This window comes from Chinchilla lanigera, unplaced genomic scaffold, assembly GCF_000276665.1.
Source record: "Chinchilla lanigera isolate Chin_1 unplaced genomic scaffold, ChiLan1.0 scaffold00088, whole genome shotgun sequence".
In the NCBI taxonomy this organism is placed as follows: Eukaryota; Metazoa; Chordata; class Mammalia; order Rodentia; family Chinchillidae; genus Chinchilla; species Chinchilla lanigera.
Window position 1 is genome coordinate 8,190,685 of NW_004955489.1, and position 20,735 is coordinate 8,211,419.

Genomic DNA, 20,735 nt, shown 5'->3' on the forward strand with positions numbered 1-20,735 from the left:
CCTTGCGCTTGCCAGGCAGGCGCTTTTGCCGCTGAGCTAAATCCCCAGCCCCCAATTTCTAGAATTCTTATTGATGTCTACTTTTATTGCATTACAGTCAGAGAACATACATACTATGATTTCAATTTTTTTAAGTTTATTGAGATCTATATTGTGACCTAACATAGAGTCTATCCTTGAAAATATACCCTGTAGTGAAGAGAAGAATGTGTATTCTACATCTTTTGGACATGTTCTGTAAGGCCCACTTGCTTATTGTACACTTTGACTTTGATATTTGTCTGTTTTTTGTCTACACGATCTGTCCATTGATGAAAGGTGTTGAAAGCTTCAATTTTTACTGTATTAGACATAATTTCTACCTTTACATCAAATAGTAGTTGTTTTATATAATTGGGTGCTCCAGTATCGGGTGCATGTATGTTTACAATTCCTATTTCTTCATGTTGAATTGATCTCTTTATCATTATACAGTGACTTTTTTGCCCACTTTTAGTTTTTCATTTAAAGTCTAGTTCAGGGACTGGGGATTTAGCTCAGCAGCAAAGCGCCTGCCTGGCAAGCGCAAGGTCGTGAGTTCGGTTCCTGGTACCGGAGAAAAAACAAGAAAAAAAAGAAAAAAGAAAAAAGCAAGTCTAGTTCAGTGATGGGGAAAGTTTAAGAGCTTTCAGTGATAACCGACAGTGTGCTGCAGCACGTGTGCCATAGGTTCAATACTACTTGATCTCACTTAAGTAAAACTGGATCCTTCGTGCTTTGGGCTTCCCTTGGCACAGTAAATATTTTTCCTTCCTTTTTTTTTCTTTTGAGACAGGGTCTCACTAGGTAACGCACGCTGGCTTGAAACTCACTATGTAGTCCAAGCTGGCCTTGAACTTTCAGTGATCCTCCTGATCTTCCTGCCTTGGCCTTCTGAGTGCAGGGATTACAGGCGTGCGCCACCACACCAGGCATGGGGAATATATTGTTGGACCTAATGTTTATCCCTTCAGCCAATCTATATCTTTCAATTAAAGAATTTAATCTGTTTACCTTAAAAGTTATTATTTATAAACAAACACATATATTCTTGTTATCTTTTTTTTACTTGTTTTATATATCCTTTTTCATTTCTTCCTCTTTTGTTCATCTTCATGCTTTGGTGGTTTTCTGCATTGATGAGGTTAGATTCTCTTTTGTGTATTTGGGGGGCAGCTGAATTTCGTAAGTTTGCATTACCTTTAATTATCATGAAATACTTATCATTCTTTCTGGCCCAGCCCCTCTGGGTGGGATGTCCAGATGCTTTCCAGACTGCAGAGGGTGGGCGGGGCCTCCTGCCTAGTTCACGGGACTGGGTTGAAGTAGCTGCTACAGGAGGCTGCCTGATTGCTTCACAGGACCCCCAGGGCAGGGACCCAAGATGACGTCGTACATACGAGCCTGGGTGGAGGAAGACACACTGCCTGCTGGGCTCTTTCTTTAGGGCTATCCTGTAGTATGTTAAAGCAGAAGCTCTCCGGACTTGGGTCAGGGCCTCAAAGGGCCTCAGGGTTCTTCCGGAGTAAATGCCTCTGTTGTCTATGGTATGAGAAGCAACTGTGGGAGGCCTCCTGTTTACTGTCTTCCCACCAAGTGAAGCTTCTCTTGATAAAGAGTTATCTCCCTTCTCTCTTTCCGTCTTTCCGGTTTTTCATGACATCACTAGCACTCCACCCCAGCTGGAAACTCCTCCCAACCCCAGGCAAGTGCTCCCCTTCCGCTTGCTTTTAGTCCCTTGCCTAGAGTCCACTTCCTCCGTCCTGTCCTACCTGTGCCCCACCCAAACGTAGCATCTCTAGGACATCTCAGGTTGCTCTCTGCCTGCAGTATAAACATTGTCATACGTAAAACACATTTTCCTTTTTTGTCCTTTTCACTGTGCGTGGAGAGAAGTGGGGGGGAGAAAAGAAGTGGAAAGCTAGGCACAGAGAAGAAAAAAATGTCATCAAAGCTCATCTGGGATCACAAAATATCTCAATTCAAAATAAGATGTTTAAGAGTGCTCCAGTGGCACACACCTGCATATCCCAGCACTTTGGGAGGCGGAGGCAGGAGAATTACAAGTTCAAACCCAGCTTACACAAGTTAGTGACTTAGCAAGACCCTGACTCAAACTGAAAACTAGAAAAGGGTTGGGAATGTAACACAGTGACAAGGCCCTGGGTTCAACGCCCAGTACCACAAAAACTACTTACATTTCCCACTCGGAAGCTTCTTATCCTTCATTTCATGAAGTACTTACCTCAACCACTGAATGTTGGTATGAGACATAGGCTCCAAAATATAATTCCATCTGGAGGACAACTTGACATTTTTGTTTTCCTAAAATAAGATATAAAATCATATGACCACACTTTAACTGATTTTGGTGGTTACTACCCTGAAACACACAGAAAAACTACTATGCATATACCTTCTCCATTTCTTCACTTCTAACTTTGTGGAATCATGAGATCTGCCTTAAACATTTTGTACATCCTATCCTGTTTCAAAAAGGGACTAGGGCAAAAATAGTTTTACCTTACTGCTATCCATCAAAGATAGCATCTTTTGCTATTATTCTGTATCCCCAAATCCACCTTATACTTCACTACATTTTTTTGAAATAAGGTCTTGCTATGCAGGTCAGGCTGGCCTTGAACTCACTATATAGCCCAGGTTGGCCTCAAACTCACAGCGCTTCTCCTGCCTCACCTTCCTGAGTGCTGGGATTACAAGTGCATGCCACCATGTCCAACACTTCATTATTTTTTGTGCTTTCTTTTTTTTTTTTTTTTTTTTTTTTTTTTTTTTTTTTTTGAGACAAGGTCTCACTGTGTAGTTCAGACTGGCCATGAGCTCACTTTGTAGCCCAGGCTGGTCTCGAACTCACAAAGATCCTCCTGCCTCAGCCTCCCGAGTGCTGGGATTACAGGCGTGCACCACCACCCCCAGCTTTTTGTGCTTTCTGTCACGACACATTGCCATCTTTGTTATAACTTCAGATCAAACCTGCAAAGAAACACAAAAATATGCATAATGAGGTTCACTGCAGCATTGCAAATTTAAAGATCTAGAAATAACCAGAAGTACTCATCAATGGCCAGGTGTGGTGGCACATGCCTGTAATTCCAGCACTCAGAAGGCTGAGGCAGGAGGATCACCATGAGTTTAAGGCTAGCCTGAAATGCATACAGAGACCCTGTCTCAAAACAACAACAACAAAAAAAAAATACTCATCAGAATGAGAATAAACTTTGGAGACTTATAACCACTGAAAAAGAATGAAGTGCATCTATAGGTAATAATGTGTCTACAAAATAGCATTAAGTGAAAAGAAAGATGAAAAGCACATACATCAAATTCCATTTTCCCTAAGAAAATGACCACAGCTAATAATAGCAGTGATGGAACAGGCTGACATCATATTCCCTATGATGTGAGGTATCACTTCTGTGATATTCCTGCCAAGACTGCATGACCTGAATGTGATAAAAAAAAAAATGAGACCACCCCAAGCAGATGACAGCCATCCTAAAGAATGTGAACTCTATATCTTCTAAAAATTGAAAGGATATGAAAGACTAAAGAATTAGTCCCAACTAAAGAATTAGCCCTAAATGCAACACATGATCCTGGATAGGATTATGAAGTAAGAGTGACATTACTGGCCAGCTTGTAAAATCTGAATGGATGGATCCAGTTAGGATAGTAATATGCCAGTGTCATTTCCTGATTTAAAGGCTTGTATGCTTGTTATGCAGGAGAGTGATCTTGTTTGGGAGAAATACACTCTGGAGTGGTTTGGGGTAACAGGATAACATCTAGTTATCAAAAGATTTAGAGAAAGACTAATAGTAATGGACACAGAACAGGCCACACCCCCAGTGACCCACCTCCTCCAACCAAATTTCACTTCCCCAATCACATTTAGCCATAAGTGCATCAGTGTTGAGTACCCACCCCCATGAGCCAGTCACCTCCCCAAAGCCTACCTATGAGTGCATGGGGTTTGGTGAGGGGACATCTACATATAAACCATAACAGGGGGCTTCAGGTTAAACAGCCCATAGCTCTTCACACTGTTCTGGCCATTCTTGAAGTCTGAAACTGTTTCAAAACTGAACTATTTTTGAAAGCCTATAAGAAAATCAGCATTTATAAAACTGATAAGGCAGCAGATGAATATTTATCTCATATAGGATTGACCCTAACCATCTACTAAGCTACTGCTGCAGTAATGAAATGTGACTTAGTTTGTCAAAATTTGAATTACACGCACCTCTTCTTCATCAGTTTATCCATTCTCTTAACTGAATTAGCCCATTTCAAATCTTTTGAAAGGAGAGATACTATGAAGTCAATGTGTACCAAGAAGTTTGGGTTTTCAATACAAAGAGGGGCCGGGTGTGGTGGCACACACCCATTATCCTAGCACTCTGGGAGGCTGGCGCAGGAAAATCATAAGTTTGAGCTCAACCTCAGCAATTTAGTGAGACTCTGTCTCCAAATAAAATATAATTTCCAAAAGGGCTGGGATGTAGCTCAGTGCAAAGGCCCTGGAATCAGTCCTTAGAATAAATAAATAAATAATTGAATGGATGAATGACACAGAGCCTAGACAATTGCAGTTGTTGAACTGTCATTTTTGCACCAAACATTGCCATCTGCTGGAAATAACAGGTCATCACACATATTACTCGTCACTACGAAAATAAATTATTTCAAAATCCTAAGGTACATTTGAGAACAAAATGACAAATCCCAAAAGATAACTCAGTGGTAAGACCTACTTTAAAATCCATTTAAAGTCAGTGAATTATTACTGATCTTTACAACTCGGAGTTTCAAAATCTTTTATAAGAGCATTTCTAATGCAATCTTATGAAGTAAACATGCCTTTAATGTCGGCAATAATGCAGGCATAACAGCAAAGTTAGGAACAAAGACTTCTCAGTCCATGCTACAGTACCCCATGAGGGTCTCATTCAATGAAAATCCATGCATGGACTCAAAAGAATCAAGCTGGTTGGCAACTTGAGCTTCTTCTAGTCCAGTTGGTCTCAGCAGGGAGAGCAGCGCCCCCTAGAGGGCATAATGAAAATACGCGGCCATGCTGCTGATACTTAGTGACATGGTAGAAGGCCATCCGTCCTGCAGTGCACACAGACCCACACAATGGAGAATTGAGAATTGTGTCGTGCTCCTCGCCGCTTTCACATGCTCGACCCAGTATTGTGACTACCTGCCCCTGGATTCTAACTCCTTTGTAAACATAAAATATTTTACATAGCTTTATATGTATTGGGGTTTTTTTTCACTAGAAAGGCAAATGTCATGTAAATTAAGTGAAAATAGAGTCGCATTTATCTTGCAACTTTAGCAAAATTGGTTGGCATTTCAGGAAACTATAGCATCATTTGGAAAGATGTGGTATTTGAGCCACCAGTGTACAATATCCCTATTTGCCTGCTCGCATTTGTAATGATCATACGCACAGATATAAGCATCTAACAATGTCTGGAACATGTACATAAGTGCACTATTATTTTATTAAATGTTACTTTTATTTCTCCTTTATATTGTAGTAAGGGTGCAACATTGCCATTTGCTGCATGTGTATAAACAGGCTTCATTATCTATGAACTCTTAGTATCATTCCAGAGCAGTGATGTAAAAGGAGAGTTATAAAATGAACATCAAGCTGATACAATTGAGAACTAGTGATTCATTTTATTACAGGGAAACTGAGGTCCAGAGGGAAAATGAACCTGCTGAAGATCATAATAGGAGGCAAGCTGGAGGCAAGTCAATCCCAAATTTTCTAATTCTCAATTCAGGTAAAAACCCACACTGTCTGGAAATAAGAAATGCATTTCCCAATGAAGACAAAGTTGTGGGGCTGGAGGTAGAGGCCAGTGGCAGAGCATGTGCCTGGCACACGCGTGCACACACACAAGCATCCACAGTGCTATAAATGTGGCTATGATCTCAGTCTAGACAAATAAAATATATAAATTAAATTTACTTAATAGTTATTACTTATATAAATTAAATTTATAGCTGAAGTTAATATCATTAGAATGCAACAAAAAGCCTTTGGTGGCATAAAAGCAGCAAGTCTTACAAACAAAACTATGGTGAAGGAAAACATCTTAGACTGGCATTCGATAATTCACAATTGGCCCTCGATTTTTATAATTCATAATAAGTACTCAATAAATTCATAGCAGGCACTTGATGCATAATAGCCATTTGATAAATATTTGTTACAAAAATAAGTAAAAATCTTCACTCAGCCGGGTGTGGTGGCGCATGCCTGTCACCCCAGCACTCGGGAGGCTGAGGCAAGAGGATTGTTGTGAGTTCGAGGCCAGCCTGGGCTACAAAATGAGCTCAAGCGCAGCCTGAACTGCATAGTGACACCCTGTCTCAAAAAGACAAACAAACAGAAAGAACAAAAATATTCACTCAGGGGCTGGGGATTTAGCCCAGGGGCACAGCGCCTGCCTGGCAAGTGCAAGGTCTTGAGTTTGATTCCCATTACAGGAAAAACAACAACAACAACAACAAAATCTTCACTTAAGTGCAAAACTATGTAACTCATCCCTCCTTAACAGATTCATTGTAAGCTCCAAATTTTACACCAACTGGAGAACACATATCACACTCTGAAGACATTAATATGCATTCATGAGATGCCTAACTAAAGGCAAAATAAAACTTTTCAAGTGAAAAAATATTATCCTGCCTCTGAACCTCTCCGTGGCCAGTAACTGCTTGATCAGGAGCTCAGACCCACAAGCTCAGCCGACAATCAACAACCACAAGCTGTGCGTCTGAACAGCAGCTTGCAGGCAGCTGCATGAAGGACCTGGGGGAGACATGAGCGGCACGTGAGGTGGGGGCTGTACCTCAGGTGCCTGAAGACCTGCAGCTGCTGTGCCGCACTGACGTCTACAAGTGGCTCAGTGTGCACAGAGTGTGGCTGCAGGACTGAGCTGGTCCCTCCTCCCACCCCACTTCATGCCTGCTCTGAGTAGCAGAGGAACCGAGGGCTTCCCCAGGCTAAAGGGGGATGCGACTGTGCAGTTCACTCAGTCAAGGGCTAGACCCAATCCAGGTCACACGGTCTGCTGAACATTTCTGAACTGGGAGTGAAAAGAGGAAAAAACTGGGAGAGCAAAGAGGAAAAAACATGCTGATCTTTCATTTCTGAACTGGGAGAGCAAAGAGGAAAAAACATGCTGATCTGCACAGTTATCGCTGGGTTTTTAAAAATGTATTTTTCAAGTAGGCGTGGTGGCGCATGCCTGCAACTCCAGCATGTGAAGAGGCTGAAGCAAGAGGATCCCACGTTCACATGCAGCCTGAGCAACTTGGTAATTTAGCAAGAACTTGCCTCAAAATTAAAAAATAAAATGGCTGGGGTTGTAGTTCAGTCAGAAGGTCCTGGGTTCAATCCCTAGTGTACACACAAACGCACACATACACACACACACTCACACACGTGCAGGTGCGCATTTCAACCCAAGAAAAGAAAATAAAGACAAGGCACCACCAGAAATAGATACCACTCTTCCTTTTGCCATCCCCCGCACTATGACAACCACTTTCTAGGGTTCATATAAAGAATACTGTGGCTTTTATGTCATCACTGCATAATCCATTATCTCTATGGATGAGATATTGTATAATTTACCTTTTTTATTTTAAAGAGAATAGTAAAAAAAAAATAGCAATATACAAAGGAAACAAAGAAAGGATATTAAAAATGATATGGGGTTTCAAACGAAATGATAGGGATTAACAGTGGTTGTTATATTGCATATTGTTACCTTCAGCAAAGTCAACTAATCCTAGGGCTAGTAGAATGTGCGTCTGGGAAATGGAATAACAAACAATGTATGTCAGCGGAGCACTACTCAGCCATAAAGAAGGATAAACTTGAAACTTTTATAGGTAAAGGGATGCAACTTGAGACCATACTCATAAGTGAAATAAACCAGACTCAAGTGTGAAAACATTGTATTGCCTCCCTTGTGTGAGAAACAGAAAGAGTAAATAAGGTCTAAAATGTACAATAAATATTGTGAAATGGAAAGAAATTATTCAAAAGGAAAAAAGGAACTAGGGTGAGGAAAGGAGAAAGGAGGGAAGGGAAAAGGGATAAAATTTGCAGGTCAGTTACACTATTAGTGTCTCTTTGTTCACTAAAAAGGAGAGTTTGTGCTCATATCAATTGGAGAATTTTTATGCCCATATCTTGTACTCTGAATAACTACTTTAAAGATAACAATATGCAATGCATTAACTGTTGTTATTGTCCTATTAAATTTTGTTTTACCTTTTTTCCGTGAAATAAAAAAAGAAACAATGTATGTGTACCGCTCACTAGGCACTGTGTTAAGTATCTTATTTTAGCTCATTTAACTCCACAATCACGAGATGAATATTTTATGCCGACTTTATAGATTAATAGAGGCTCAATGTAATTTCCTCACATTCACACAAAGTAAATGCAGAGCCACGATTCAAACTCTGGTATATCTGGTTTGTTCCAGTCTAATACCTCTAGGGGCCAAGGGTCTTCTCAGAACTCTAAATATCTATAGTCCCAGATACCTGAGAGGCTGAGGCAGGAAGGCTGCAAGCTTGAGGACAGCCTGGGTAATTTAGTGAGACGTAGCTTCAAAATAAAATTTGTAAAAGGGCCAGGGATATAGCTCAGTGCTCCCTGGGTTCAAGCCCCAGTATTAAAGAAAATTTTTTAAAACCCTCAATGAGTTTCAATAGGAAAAGAAAATCCCCTCTTCTGGGATAGCTTATAGGATTAGCCCTGACTGATGAGAACGAGGAATTGAGACCTAATTCTAAGTAAGATGATTGCCCCAACTCCCCTATTTGGTACAGTAGCATCTGAATTTATATTTTAGCTCTGTGAGCTGCTTTCAGAAAGGCAGATGGACCACTACCAACATACCATTCAGCTCCAGGTAGATATGAATTTGAACTTCATTTTGTGTGCATGTGGCACTGGGGATTGAACCCAGGGCCTTGTGCATGCTGGGTAAGCACTCTACCACTAAGACACATCCCCAGTACTTAAACTTCAGTTTGGGTGAGTTTTTCCTCAGCTTTTACTGTAAGCAATGAGTCCTTACATTTAAATTGTAATAGCTGATGGATAATGGATAAAATCTATGAGGACTTCGTTCTTTGAGCAACCTATGAGAATAGCTTTTGAATAGCATTCTCGATCAGTGAGGGAAGATTTTTTTTAATTCTTCAGGATGTATTTCACTCAAGGTTGCAATTCTCCATTTCGTCTAGAGATTAAAAGACTTGACTATATTTAGTGGGCTAGCAAATTTCCAGTTTTCACCAATTGTAGTTCAGGCAAACTACAGGATAGAGGCTCACGTAATCTTGACCTCTAGCTGGATGACGTAAGGTATCCACATATATTTCTAACATAAGGGCTCCTTGTTTTCTTCACAGTCACTCTGTAGGCAGAAAATGGAACAGGCCCTAATCTAGGAAGTCAGAATGGTACAGCAGGAAAACAGTAAGCATGAGGGCCAGACAGACCCAGGTTTGAGTATCACTTCCACCGCCCGCTAGTCGTGATCCTGAGAAAATCACTTTGGCTCATTAGGCTTCAGTGTCTTCATTTACAAAATGGAGATGAGTGCTATAGATGAATCTGAGGGACAAAAGCAAGGTCCCTCCCATCTGGAACTGCTTTCAGAATGAGATTAGGAAGAATCATGTAATAAGGGCTGTCAGGCCACTCACAGAAATGACACAAACTGAGTGCAATCTGTAACGGTTTGAAGAGATTCTAGGCCTGCTCCAAATAAAGTGATTAGAGTTTGGTCTCAGGAAGGTACTTTCAACGCTATAAAAAATAAACTTCATATGAAATTGACTATAATCAAAGCCAAATCAAAACTGAGATGCAGGTACACAGGTGCAGATGGACAGAAGGACTAATTTCTAATGTTGTACAGAGTACAGGAGGATAAACGTGACTGACAACAGTTAATTGACTATTTCAAAAAACCTGGTGGAGAGAATTTCCAGTGTTCTGAACACAAAGAAATGATTCATGTCAGAGGTGATAAATATCCCAGTTACCACCCCTCCGATATGTACAATTACTATGTGCCAAGTAAAAATTAAAACCTATTAACAAAAATGATATACAGTCTAAAAAAGATGGAAAGGTGAAAATACAGGGATCTACATGGTCATAAAAAGAAAGTCCCAAAGACAACCTTTTGATAAAGCACCACCAGCTGTAGCCAGAGCAAAGATTAACTGACTTGTGAACACAAATATCTGCTTCAGCACTAGAGTGTCATGAATAGCATCTTCTAACATCACATTTCCTTTTGCTGTGGGATCTTATGCTCACCACAAAACTTTCTGTTTATGCTATTCTATTTATGCTTGCTTTCTCATAAACCTTTATCACAGACAGAAGTGCTGACCAGCTGACATGAAGGGCGTGGTCCACTAGTACATAAATTAATAAATTAATATCTTGGTTGATACATTGGACTCTTAGGCCCTTAAGGGTTTGGTTGGTGTGAATATGTCTCCCTCCAATATACTCATAGAATTAAATTCTGAGGCAAGATTTTTTTTAATATTGATAAAAAAATCTAATATTTCTGAGTATGTAAGGAAACAGCTGATACTCAGGCCTAACAACTTTTCTAGAGAAGAACTTAGTGATTTGTTACTGAGATGTGTGTGCCCTTTAGAGGGGCGTAGTAGCATATGCTTGTAATTCTACTTATTTGGGAGACTGAAGCAGGAGGATTATGAGCTTGAGTCCTTTCTGGACAACTTAACAAGACTGTGTCTCAAAATAAAAATAAGTAAAAATTGCTAGGCATGTAGTTAAGTGATAGAGTGCCCAGTGCTCAATCCCCAGTACTGAAAAAAAAGAAGCATATGCCCTTTAGTATAAATAACCGTACATCCAAGAATTTAACCCTGGAGATAATTACATAAATTAAAACGTAAGCAAGTCCAGCCAAGCTCAGTAGTGTGTGTCTGTAATCCCAGCACTGTGAGAGACTCCCATCTGGGCAAGTTAGCAAGACCAACAGTATGCAGTGGAATTACAATGGTGAACTCCTACATCTTGTCTAGTGAAACTCTGTATTATCTCTACTGTTTTATCGAAGAATTATTTTCTTATTCCCTATAATGGTTTGAGCAATCTTTCATTCTTCCATCTGGTAATCTGAGCAATGTAGTTGAGGATAGCGATATGTAATGTAACAACCACTGTTGGTTCATCTTATTTTGTCTTGAGACTCTGTATCACTTTGAATGTTCTTGCTTTGATTTGTTTATGTTTGTGATACTGGTACGCTGCTACTGTTCTATTTCTTTGTTTCTCATTTACTACTCTCTTTAAAATAAAAAAAAATAAAAATAAAGTAGCATAAAAAATATATAAATAAAATAAAATAAAAACTAAAAAATGGGCTGGAGATGTGGCTCAGTGTGAAGGCCCTGGGTTCAATCTCTAGTACTCCCTCCAGTAAGAATGTCCATTAAAGCAATGTTTACAATAAGTAAGTAAAAACTAGATAAGCTGAGCATGGTGGCACACACCTATAATCCCAGCACTCAGAAGGCTGAGGCAGGAGGATCGTTGAGAGTTCGAGACCAGCCTGGGCTACAAAGTGAGCTCAGGCCAGCCTGAACTGCATAGTGAGACCCTGTCTCAAATAGACAAAAAAAAAAAAAAAAAATCTAGATAAAATACTAAATAAGGCAACTCTTTCCAAATTTATAAATCAACAAAATGGGACTAAGCAGTCAATAAAAAGAAGGATGCACCTTTTGACATGAAAAGGTAGCTATGATGTGCACATTGGATAAAAACAGCACATAGAGCAAGATCCCATTTGAGAGTTTGGATGTTCTAGCAGGGGAGCGCAGCTACTCGCATACCCTTGACCGAGGAACCAGGAGTGGTCCTCCTCTATCGGGAGTGGTCGCCTTCTTGCACCAAGCGTGCGGCTTTGGGAGGGACGCACTTGGAGCATTGAGGGAGAAAGGGGACACTCGCCTAGGGAGCCAAACCAGTGGAATAAACCCTGGTGATCAGTGGGGTAACAGATGCCACAGCCAGATCACCCTCACATCCATGGGATCCTGTTCGTACAGTCTGAGTAACACTTAACATCATATGCTTGGCTTCCCTGTGATAATCTGCACAATATGTTATTTCTGTGAGTTCCTCCACGGTCTAAAAAATGTACTGCACATTATAATCATCTTGGAAAAGTCACAGTGCTCTTTAACATGAAGCATTACTGTTGAAGCCATTGTTTTAACATTGTTCAGCCTAGCATTATCCAAAAGAGCTTCACCATAGAATTCTTTTTTTAGTTGTTTTCTTTTGTGTGTGTTTGGGTTCCAGGAATCAAACTCAGGACCTCGCGCTTACCAGGCAGGTGTTGTGCCTCTGAGCTATATTCCTGGCCCCCCCTTTTTTTATATATATACTTTAAAAATACCAAGCAAGGGCCAGGGATATAGCTCAGTGGCACAATGCCTGCCTGGCAAGTGCAAGGTCCTGAGTTCCATTCCCAGTACCAAAAAAAAACTAAAGGCAAAAATAAATACAATAAAATATAAAGCAACCAGTCAATAGAAAACCCCTTGGAAATCATGGGCATCAGTGAGTTACAAAATACTTATCGGAATATTTACAGTATAATTGTCTATATCTATGTCTATCTTTTTTTATGGAAAACACACACTATCTTTGTAAAAATACCTATTTATGAAAGAAACAAATTCCAGACATACAGTCAATGATAAGTGTTGTGTGGGCATTGGCCAGAGGTATGTATGAGATGGATATGCACAAGTAAGGGACTTTTGGAGCCACATGCCCAAAACATCCTGGAATGCATGGTTGGAGATGAAGATTGCCTACAGGGGCCAGAAGTCAAGTTAGATCAAATACATTGCCTTAAGAAATAAACGTTCTGGCCCTGAACCTCCCCATACTCCATTTTATCACTTAAACTAGCCCTGAGGTCAGTCTTGTAACAGATCATACTGACCTTACCCTGTCCTTCCCTTCCCCTTACATGAATTCCTGCACCACTCTTCTTGCTTGGTCCTTTATCCTTTCTTCCTGGTTCTATCGATAAAAAGCCACAAAGCTTCAGTTTGGGGTTTTCACGCTGAAGGGTCTCAGTTAAAGGCAGTCACTTTGGGTCTTCTTGGAGTTTAAACTGGGCACTGACTCTGAGTAATCTCTCATTTTATGCACTGGACCACAGTCGTGAACTGCAACAGCATGGCATGTGTTTAGAATCCTCTCTACGCCAGGTACTATGCTAAGGACTACATATTCCTCAAATGAAGATGAAATGACACAAGAAGAAACTCAGACTCCAAAGGCACATGACAATGTGCAAGCACCGCATTGTGTCACTAGTGTAAAACTTGAAAGAGTTAATTTAAACTCGGAGGTATGATAGACACTGTGAAATGATAGGAAACCACCGAAGAGTAAAGGGCTTCTGGGATGTGGGAAAAGAGAAGGGAAAGAAGGAGAAATTTTGTATGCATGTATATACAAGATAGATAACATGGTTGTTCTTCTGTCTTCTATTTCTATGCTGAAAGAAACTGTCAATGAGTCTTTGGTTGACCAGTATTGCATGTCTATATCTGTTTTCATGAGAAGCCACTTTGAAGATATCAATATGTAATACAACCACCATTGTTAATTCCCTACCACTTTGTTTGTAACTCTGTATTGTATGTATTGTGCTTGTGATATGTTGTAAAATGTTGTATGTCTGTTAATGTTTCCCTCCTTTTATCTTTAAAATAAAAATAAAAATAAAAAATAAAAAAAAGGCACATGACACCCAAAGTCACATAGCTAGTAAAGCAGCAAATCTCAGCTGGACTAGCAGGTCAGCCTGACTCCAATATTCACGCTCCTCTTACTGTAGTCAATTGCGTCTCTTCCATAAGATAGTCTCCCTCTAAGGCCCCATTTGTGTACCAGTCAGTCTGGTGGCCTGGGTAATGCCAGTGTGGTTTCCCACATACCTCTTTCAAACCTCCCCATGAAGGGAGAGCAAGTGAAGGACCTGCTGCAGTATTTGGAATGTAGCAAACAATACAGTAACTCAATTAATGATTGTCCACTGAACTCTTTTAAAGAATTCATCTGTTTTCTGGACCTTTAGCTGTATTACACAACTTTTTTTTGTTTTGTTTATTGCGGTGCCAGGGATGGAACCCAAAGGCCTTGCACATGCTAGGCAAGTGCTCTACCACTGAACTACATCCCCAGCCCTACAACTTTAAGTGAACACTTAGGCTTCATTATTAAGTATATGATACTTGTATACATGATTTGGGAAAAAATTGAGATGATGGCATGGAAAACTTATTTCAAATCTCACAGAATAAGTGTAGGTCACACTTAAGTTCTCTGCATGTTCCCCAGAAAGTTCCATAGGGGGTGCATTACACCTTAGGTGGTTTTCATCTGAATACTTATAGCTAATAAAGATTTTTTTAAAAGAAGGGTAAGGATGGCAATTTTTATAGGAAACAACCATTGTAAAATTTCCAATTTAATCACATCATAGCAAGCTGAAAAAATAGGCTTTCCAGTATATTCTGCATTTAAAGTATTTTTTTAAAAAAAACAGTGTCTCGCTATGTAGTCCAGGCTGGCAATGAACTCACTATGTAGCCCAGGTTGGCCCTGAACTCACAGGCGATCCTCCTGCCTCAGCCTCCTAAGTTTTGGGTGCATTCAAAGTCTTTATGGATTAAAATACTTGGCATCTAAACTGGACATGATGGCAGATGCCTGTACTCCCAGCACTCAGCAGGCTGAGGCAGGAGGATTGCTTCGAGTTCAAGGCCAGCCTGACCTACATAGCGAGACCCTCTCTTTTTTAAAAAAAAAAAAAAAAACCTTTGGTTTCTAAATGTCCCCAACACTCAGTGAGACCCAATATACTATCCAAAATTGAATACTTAGGTTTCCCTTTGCCTACGAATAAAGAGGGGGAAAAACCTTTCTGTCAATAAATGGCTTTATTTTTCATCTTTTATCTCATCCTTCTTTGATATACTATAATTGTAGGGCTAGAGAAATAAATAGATGAAACAGATTATAAGCAGTGAGAGATTTGAGGGCCTACTGTGCATAATAAAGTGCCATGCTTAGCAATAAAGGACTCTTACACACAGTTCATGGGAAGGTCAATTTGCACAGCCTTTATGGAGAACAAGACAGAGTTTCCTCAAAAAAGTAAAACTAAGCTGGGTATGGTGGCACACACCTGTAATCTTAATATTTTGGGATGCTGAGCAAGAGGCCTACCAATCTGAAGCCAGACTGGGTAGCTTAGTGACCTAGTGAGACCTGTGTTAAAATTTGAAAAATCAGAAAAACGTCTGAGGATATAGCTCAGTTGGAAGCCCCAGGGTGCAATCCCCAGTACTGCTAAATAAATAAGTAACTGCTGTATGATCTAGCTATCCCACTCCTGCATATATACAGAGGAAATGAAGTCAGCATACAGAAGAGATAGCTGCACTCCAATGTTTATTGTGGCAATATTCACAATAACCAAGACATGGAATCAACTAAATAAAAAATGTGATCTATATACACAATGGAATATTATTCAGCTCTAAAAAAGAATTAAATCCTATCATTTGAAGCAAAATGGATGGAACTGGAGGACATTTTGTTGGTGAAATAAGTCAGGCACAGAAAGAGAAATATTGTATGATCTCACTCATATGTAGATGCTGTCTACAGCCATACCACCCTGAATGCACCTGATCTTGTCATACATAGGTGCTTAAAAAAAAGTATCTCAAAGAAGAGAGTGGAATAATGATTACTAGAGGGTAGGAAGGGGAGGGGAAGAAGAAGATGGAGAAGAGTTAGATAACAGAGGCCAAAATACAATTAGATGGGAAGACTAAATTCTACTATTCTCCATCACAGCAATGTAGCAGAGTGACTACAGTTTATTAATAACAAAACATATTTTATAAACAACTAGAAGATAGGAGTTTAAAGGCTCCAAACATAAAAAGATGATAATGAGATAGAAATGTTAGTTGTCTTAATTTGATCACTACACATTGTCATAGCTGGTTTATAGATGTTCCCCCCCGCCCAAAGCCTCATGCACCTATAGGTGGGGCTCTTGGAAGGCAGCTGGATCATGGGTACATGATTCTGAATTAGGGTGTGTGATACTGGGATTAAGGGTGAGTAATAACTAAATCAGTTTAGCATAGTTCTGGGTATGGGTAATGGGAAGGCCCACCCTGGCTGTGGGTGGCATCACCCAAATGGCTTCTAGCCTGGATGGGCTAAAAGGGAAAAGGAGGCTTGCTGCTGCTGCTTCCCTGCCTCCTGCCTGCCCTGCCATGGACTGTTTCTCCTCTGCCATGCCCCTCTGCCATGTTACCCTGCTTTTCAGCCAACCAATTATGGACTGAAACCTTTACACACTGTAAGCTAAAATAAACCTCTTTTAACTTGTGTGTGTTGGGTATTTTGTCACAGCTATGAGAAAGTAAATAAGACATACACTGTGTGTATTGAATCATACATAACTATGTATGATTATTATGTTGTTATGTGTTAGAATGAAGGAATAAAATGAAGATACTGAGAATATAACTATGTGAACCTTTTGCATTTTAAAAAGAGAACAATTACTTAAAGTTGAAAATGGGAAGAGGGGTGGAGAAGTTTAAATCTAGCCAAGCATGGTGGAGCTAGCAAAGCCTGATCAGGGATAAGAGGATTCTTCTGCTACTTGAAAAGAAAAAGAAAATTAAAGGGGAGACAGGAGAAAAATCAAAACAGAAATAGTGATGCTTCCCTTTTGATTTATTTACTCAATGTACAAGTCTCTTGATTTTTGTCTAAAAAAGAATATGCCATATGTATGGAATATTCTTCTTTACATATATGCATATAGGCTGGGGATATAGCTCAGTGGCAGAGCGCCTACCTGGCAAGCACAAGGTCCTGAGTTCAATTCCCGGTACCAAAAAAGAAGAAAATGCATATATGTATATAATAAAATCACTTGCTCACAATGGTGAATGTTATTGATATGCACCTCCTTCTGTTTGTTTCTGAAACCCTAGTGTCTGGTACATAATATACCTTCATAAGTGTTTCTAGAATTAATATCCTTTACCTAGAGCCAGAATATAATTTTAAAGAGCTAGAAATTAAATAAACAACACTTGTTAAGGCCACAGGTGACAACTGAACACTAGAGATAAAAATTAAATGCGTATCAAGATTTACTGCGCAAGTATGGGCCTTGAGCACAGTATCAGAAATATCTGTATTTCACAGACAAGAGGCTATGCAACAAAAACTGTGCTACGAGTGCTAAGGTGCAGTCCCTATTTTATACCACTACCCTAAGATACAGTCTGCATAAGGCCATCCCAGCCGCATTCACCACGCTTGCTTTTATTCTAAGTGAGATGAAAAGTCAGTGGAAGAATCTGAGCAGAGCACTGGCGTGAGCTGACATTTCAAAAGGAATTGTCTGAATGCTGTGCTGAGAACAGACTGCTACAAGACAAGAGTGGCAACAGGGAAGCCAGCTAAGGTTTTGCGACAACCTGGGTGAGATCAAGTGACATCTTGGATCATGTGGTAGTGGTAGAGATGGTGAAAAGTGGTGACTATACTTTGTTTTGGTTTTGGTTTTGGTTTTGGTTTTGGTACCAGGAATTGAACTCAGGACCTTGCACTTGCCAGGCAGGCACTTGTGCCACTGAGCTACTTCCCCAGCCCTCAAGGTGGATATACTTTGAAAGAGGGGCTTATGGTCTACCAAAGAGTTGGCCGAGACATGCCCCCTGAGTGAAAGTGATGACGAGGAATCAGAGGTGATGTCATGGCCTTGAAGACTGAACAACTGGAAGGATATAGTCGCCAGTTACTGAGACAGGGAAAAAACAGGAGTAGCACATCTGAGTGGATATGTTAACTAGACAGCAGGACACACAAGCACACAGACTGTGTCATGGTGGATCCAAGCACAATGATGCACACCTATAATCCCAACACTGTGGAAGGCTGAGGCAGGAGAATCACAAGTTCTAACCCAGGCTGGGCAACTTAGAGACCTAACAAGACACTGCTCAAAATAAAAATGAAAATAAAAATAAAACAAAGAAAAAGACTGGAAATGTAGCTCGGTTCAAATAGCCTGGGTTAAATCCCCAGGACCACAGAAAAAGAGTCATCATGGTAATGTCACGGGACAAGATAAGATCACCAGGCTGAGAGCAGAACTAAAAAAGGCCTGTGCTGGGCATGGTGGGGCATGCCTGTAATCCCAGCACTCGGGAGGCTGAGGCAGGAGGATTGTTGCAAGTCTGAGGACAGCCTGGGCTACAAAGTAGGTTCAAGACCAGCCTGAACTGCACAGTGAGACCCTGTCTCAAAAAGACCCCCCCCCCAAAAAAAAAGCCTGAAGACTAAGTCCAAGTGTTCTCTAGCACAAAGAGTTTGAGGAATGAGGAAGGCATGGGAGAAGTGACCAGTGAGATAGGAAAAACCAGCAAAGCATGGTAACCTAAATCACAAATGAAGCAAGTTTTGTTTTATTTGTTTTGTTTTTGAGACAGGGTCTCACTATGTAGTTCAGTGTGGGTTTGAACTCACTATGGATCCCAGCCTAGTCTTGAACTCACGGAGATTCTTCTGCCTCAGCCTCCCAACTGCTGGAATTACAGGAGTGTGCCACAATGCCTGGCTATGAAGCAAGTATTTTAAGGAAAAAGACATGATTAGCTCTTGTAATAGCCATGCAAATTAGTTGGGCACAGCATCCATAACACTAAATGCTGAGAAAACAATTAGGTCTAACTCACTTCTGTGACCTGGAACAGATTGTCTAATTGGGCAAAAGATGAATTATAACATAGCCTTTGTCTTTATAAGACTCACATAAATGACATTTATCACGATTAAGTGGAAGTTTAATTGTATGCACACATAAGTTATTAGCATGGACTATGTAGAGTAATAACCCTAAAAAATTATTTTCTGCTGGAAGAGCTCGCCCATACCTGTACTCCCAGTACTTTGGGAGGCTGAGGCAGAAGGATTGCAAGTTTCATCCCAGCCTGGATAACTGGTGATTGAGTGAGACCCTGTCACAAAAAAAGTAAAATAAATAAATAAGCAGGGCTGGAGGTGTAGCTCAGTGTGAAGACTGTGGGTTCAATTCCTGGTACTCAAAAAAATTATTATTTTTTTTTCCCTCTCTGGCTCTAAGAATATGAGCTATAACCATAAAGCATTAAGTTTGATTTGCATATCATTGAGATCAACTTCCTGTATGATCACACTTTGTATGTTTACTACTGTTCTAATCAAATCACTTCAAACATGATGGACCTCATGGTTCATCATCCTAAAATTCTGTTTCCAAATACCAGAACTCACCTTCACAAAAAAGCATCAGTGAATGTCCTTGACAATGCTAATTACTTCCTGACTTCTTCTAAGTGTATTCCTCTAATTCATAAAAATGCCTTCATCTTTTTACTTCCTGTTTGCACCACCTTGAAGAGATACATAAGCTTCGAAAATCTTAACAGAGCCACCGCTATTGATTGGGTGTGGTTTAGATGTGTCCTTCAAAGGTGCAGGGTGATTGGAGGCTTGGTCCTCGGGGTGGCAGGATTAGGAGGGAGTTTCTTAGGTCACTGGGAACACGCCCTTGAGAGGTAGCTCTCCTGCAAGCCCCAGAGCTCTCAGGCAGGGTTGCTATAAATAGAGCAAGTCTGGCCCCACCCAGGGCTCTCTGCTTCTCCGCTTCCTGGCCTCCTGAGTACTGGGATCACAGGCATGCTCCACCACGGCCAGCCTGGCTCTGCTTAACACTGCTTGCCCTGACACACGCTCCCACCCTGATGCCATACCATTCACTGCCCTCACCCTCGCTAGAGGCCAAACCATTGGGAATGTCTGGTCATGACCTTAAACCATCAAAACTATGGGCTAAATAAGCCTCTTTCTTTCATATGTAGCCTGTGTCAGATATTCTGTTATGGTAATGAAAGCTCACTAATACAACCACTAATTTTAAAAGATTCTTTTACTACGGGGTGTGGTGGCACACATGTGTGATCCCAGCACTCAGAGGCTGAGGCAGGAGGATTGCCGCAAGTTCAAGGCCAACCTGGGCTACATAGTGAGTTTAGGACGAGCCTGAACTACATAGGCAGACCCTGTCTCAAAATGAACAAAAAAATAGGTTCTTTTACTAAGACACAGCACAGGGAAATGTAGATCCAAACCATAATGAAGTATCACTTCACACCTGTTAAGGTGGTTATTATCAAAATGACAAGAGATAACGAATGTTGGCAAAGGTGTGGAATTTGTGTGCACTGTTGCTGGGAATGTAAATTAGCATGGCCTTTATGGAAAACAGTATGAGATGCCTCAAAAAAATAAAACTAAGCTGGGCGAGGTGGCACATGCCTGTAATCCCAGCACTCGGGAGGTTGAAGCAGGAGGATCACTGTGAGTTCAAGGCCAGCCTGTGCTACATAGTGAGGTCAAGCACAGCCTGAATTACATACTGAGACCCTGTCTCAAAAAAACAAAACAAAACAAGAAAACTAAAACCAGATCTACCATA

The 20,735-nt window shown here is 40.6% G+C and overlaps 1 protein-coding gene across 1 annotated transcript in view; it reads right to left on the reverse strand.

Moving 5' to 3' along the window:
- LOC102009953 overlaps window positions 1-19,182 on the reverse strand; it is a 74,402-nt gene extending 55,220 nt beyond the window's left edge. Inside the window, exons 1-2 of the mRNA XM_013504450.1 lie at window positions 19,153-19,182; window positions 2,264-2,343 (exon numbers count right to left, since the gene is read on the reverse strand). Coding sequence (XP_013359904.1) covers window positions 2,264-2,314 — 51 coding nt within the window. The 5' untranslated portion in view covers window positions 2,315-2,343; window positions 19,153-19,182. The remainder of the gene's footprint in view (window positions 1-2,263; window positions 2,344-19,152) is intronic.
- Between the last annotated feature and the right edge of the window lie 1,553 nt (window positions 19,183-20,735).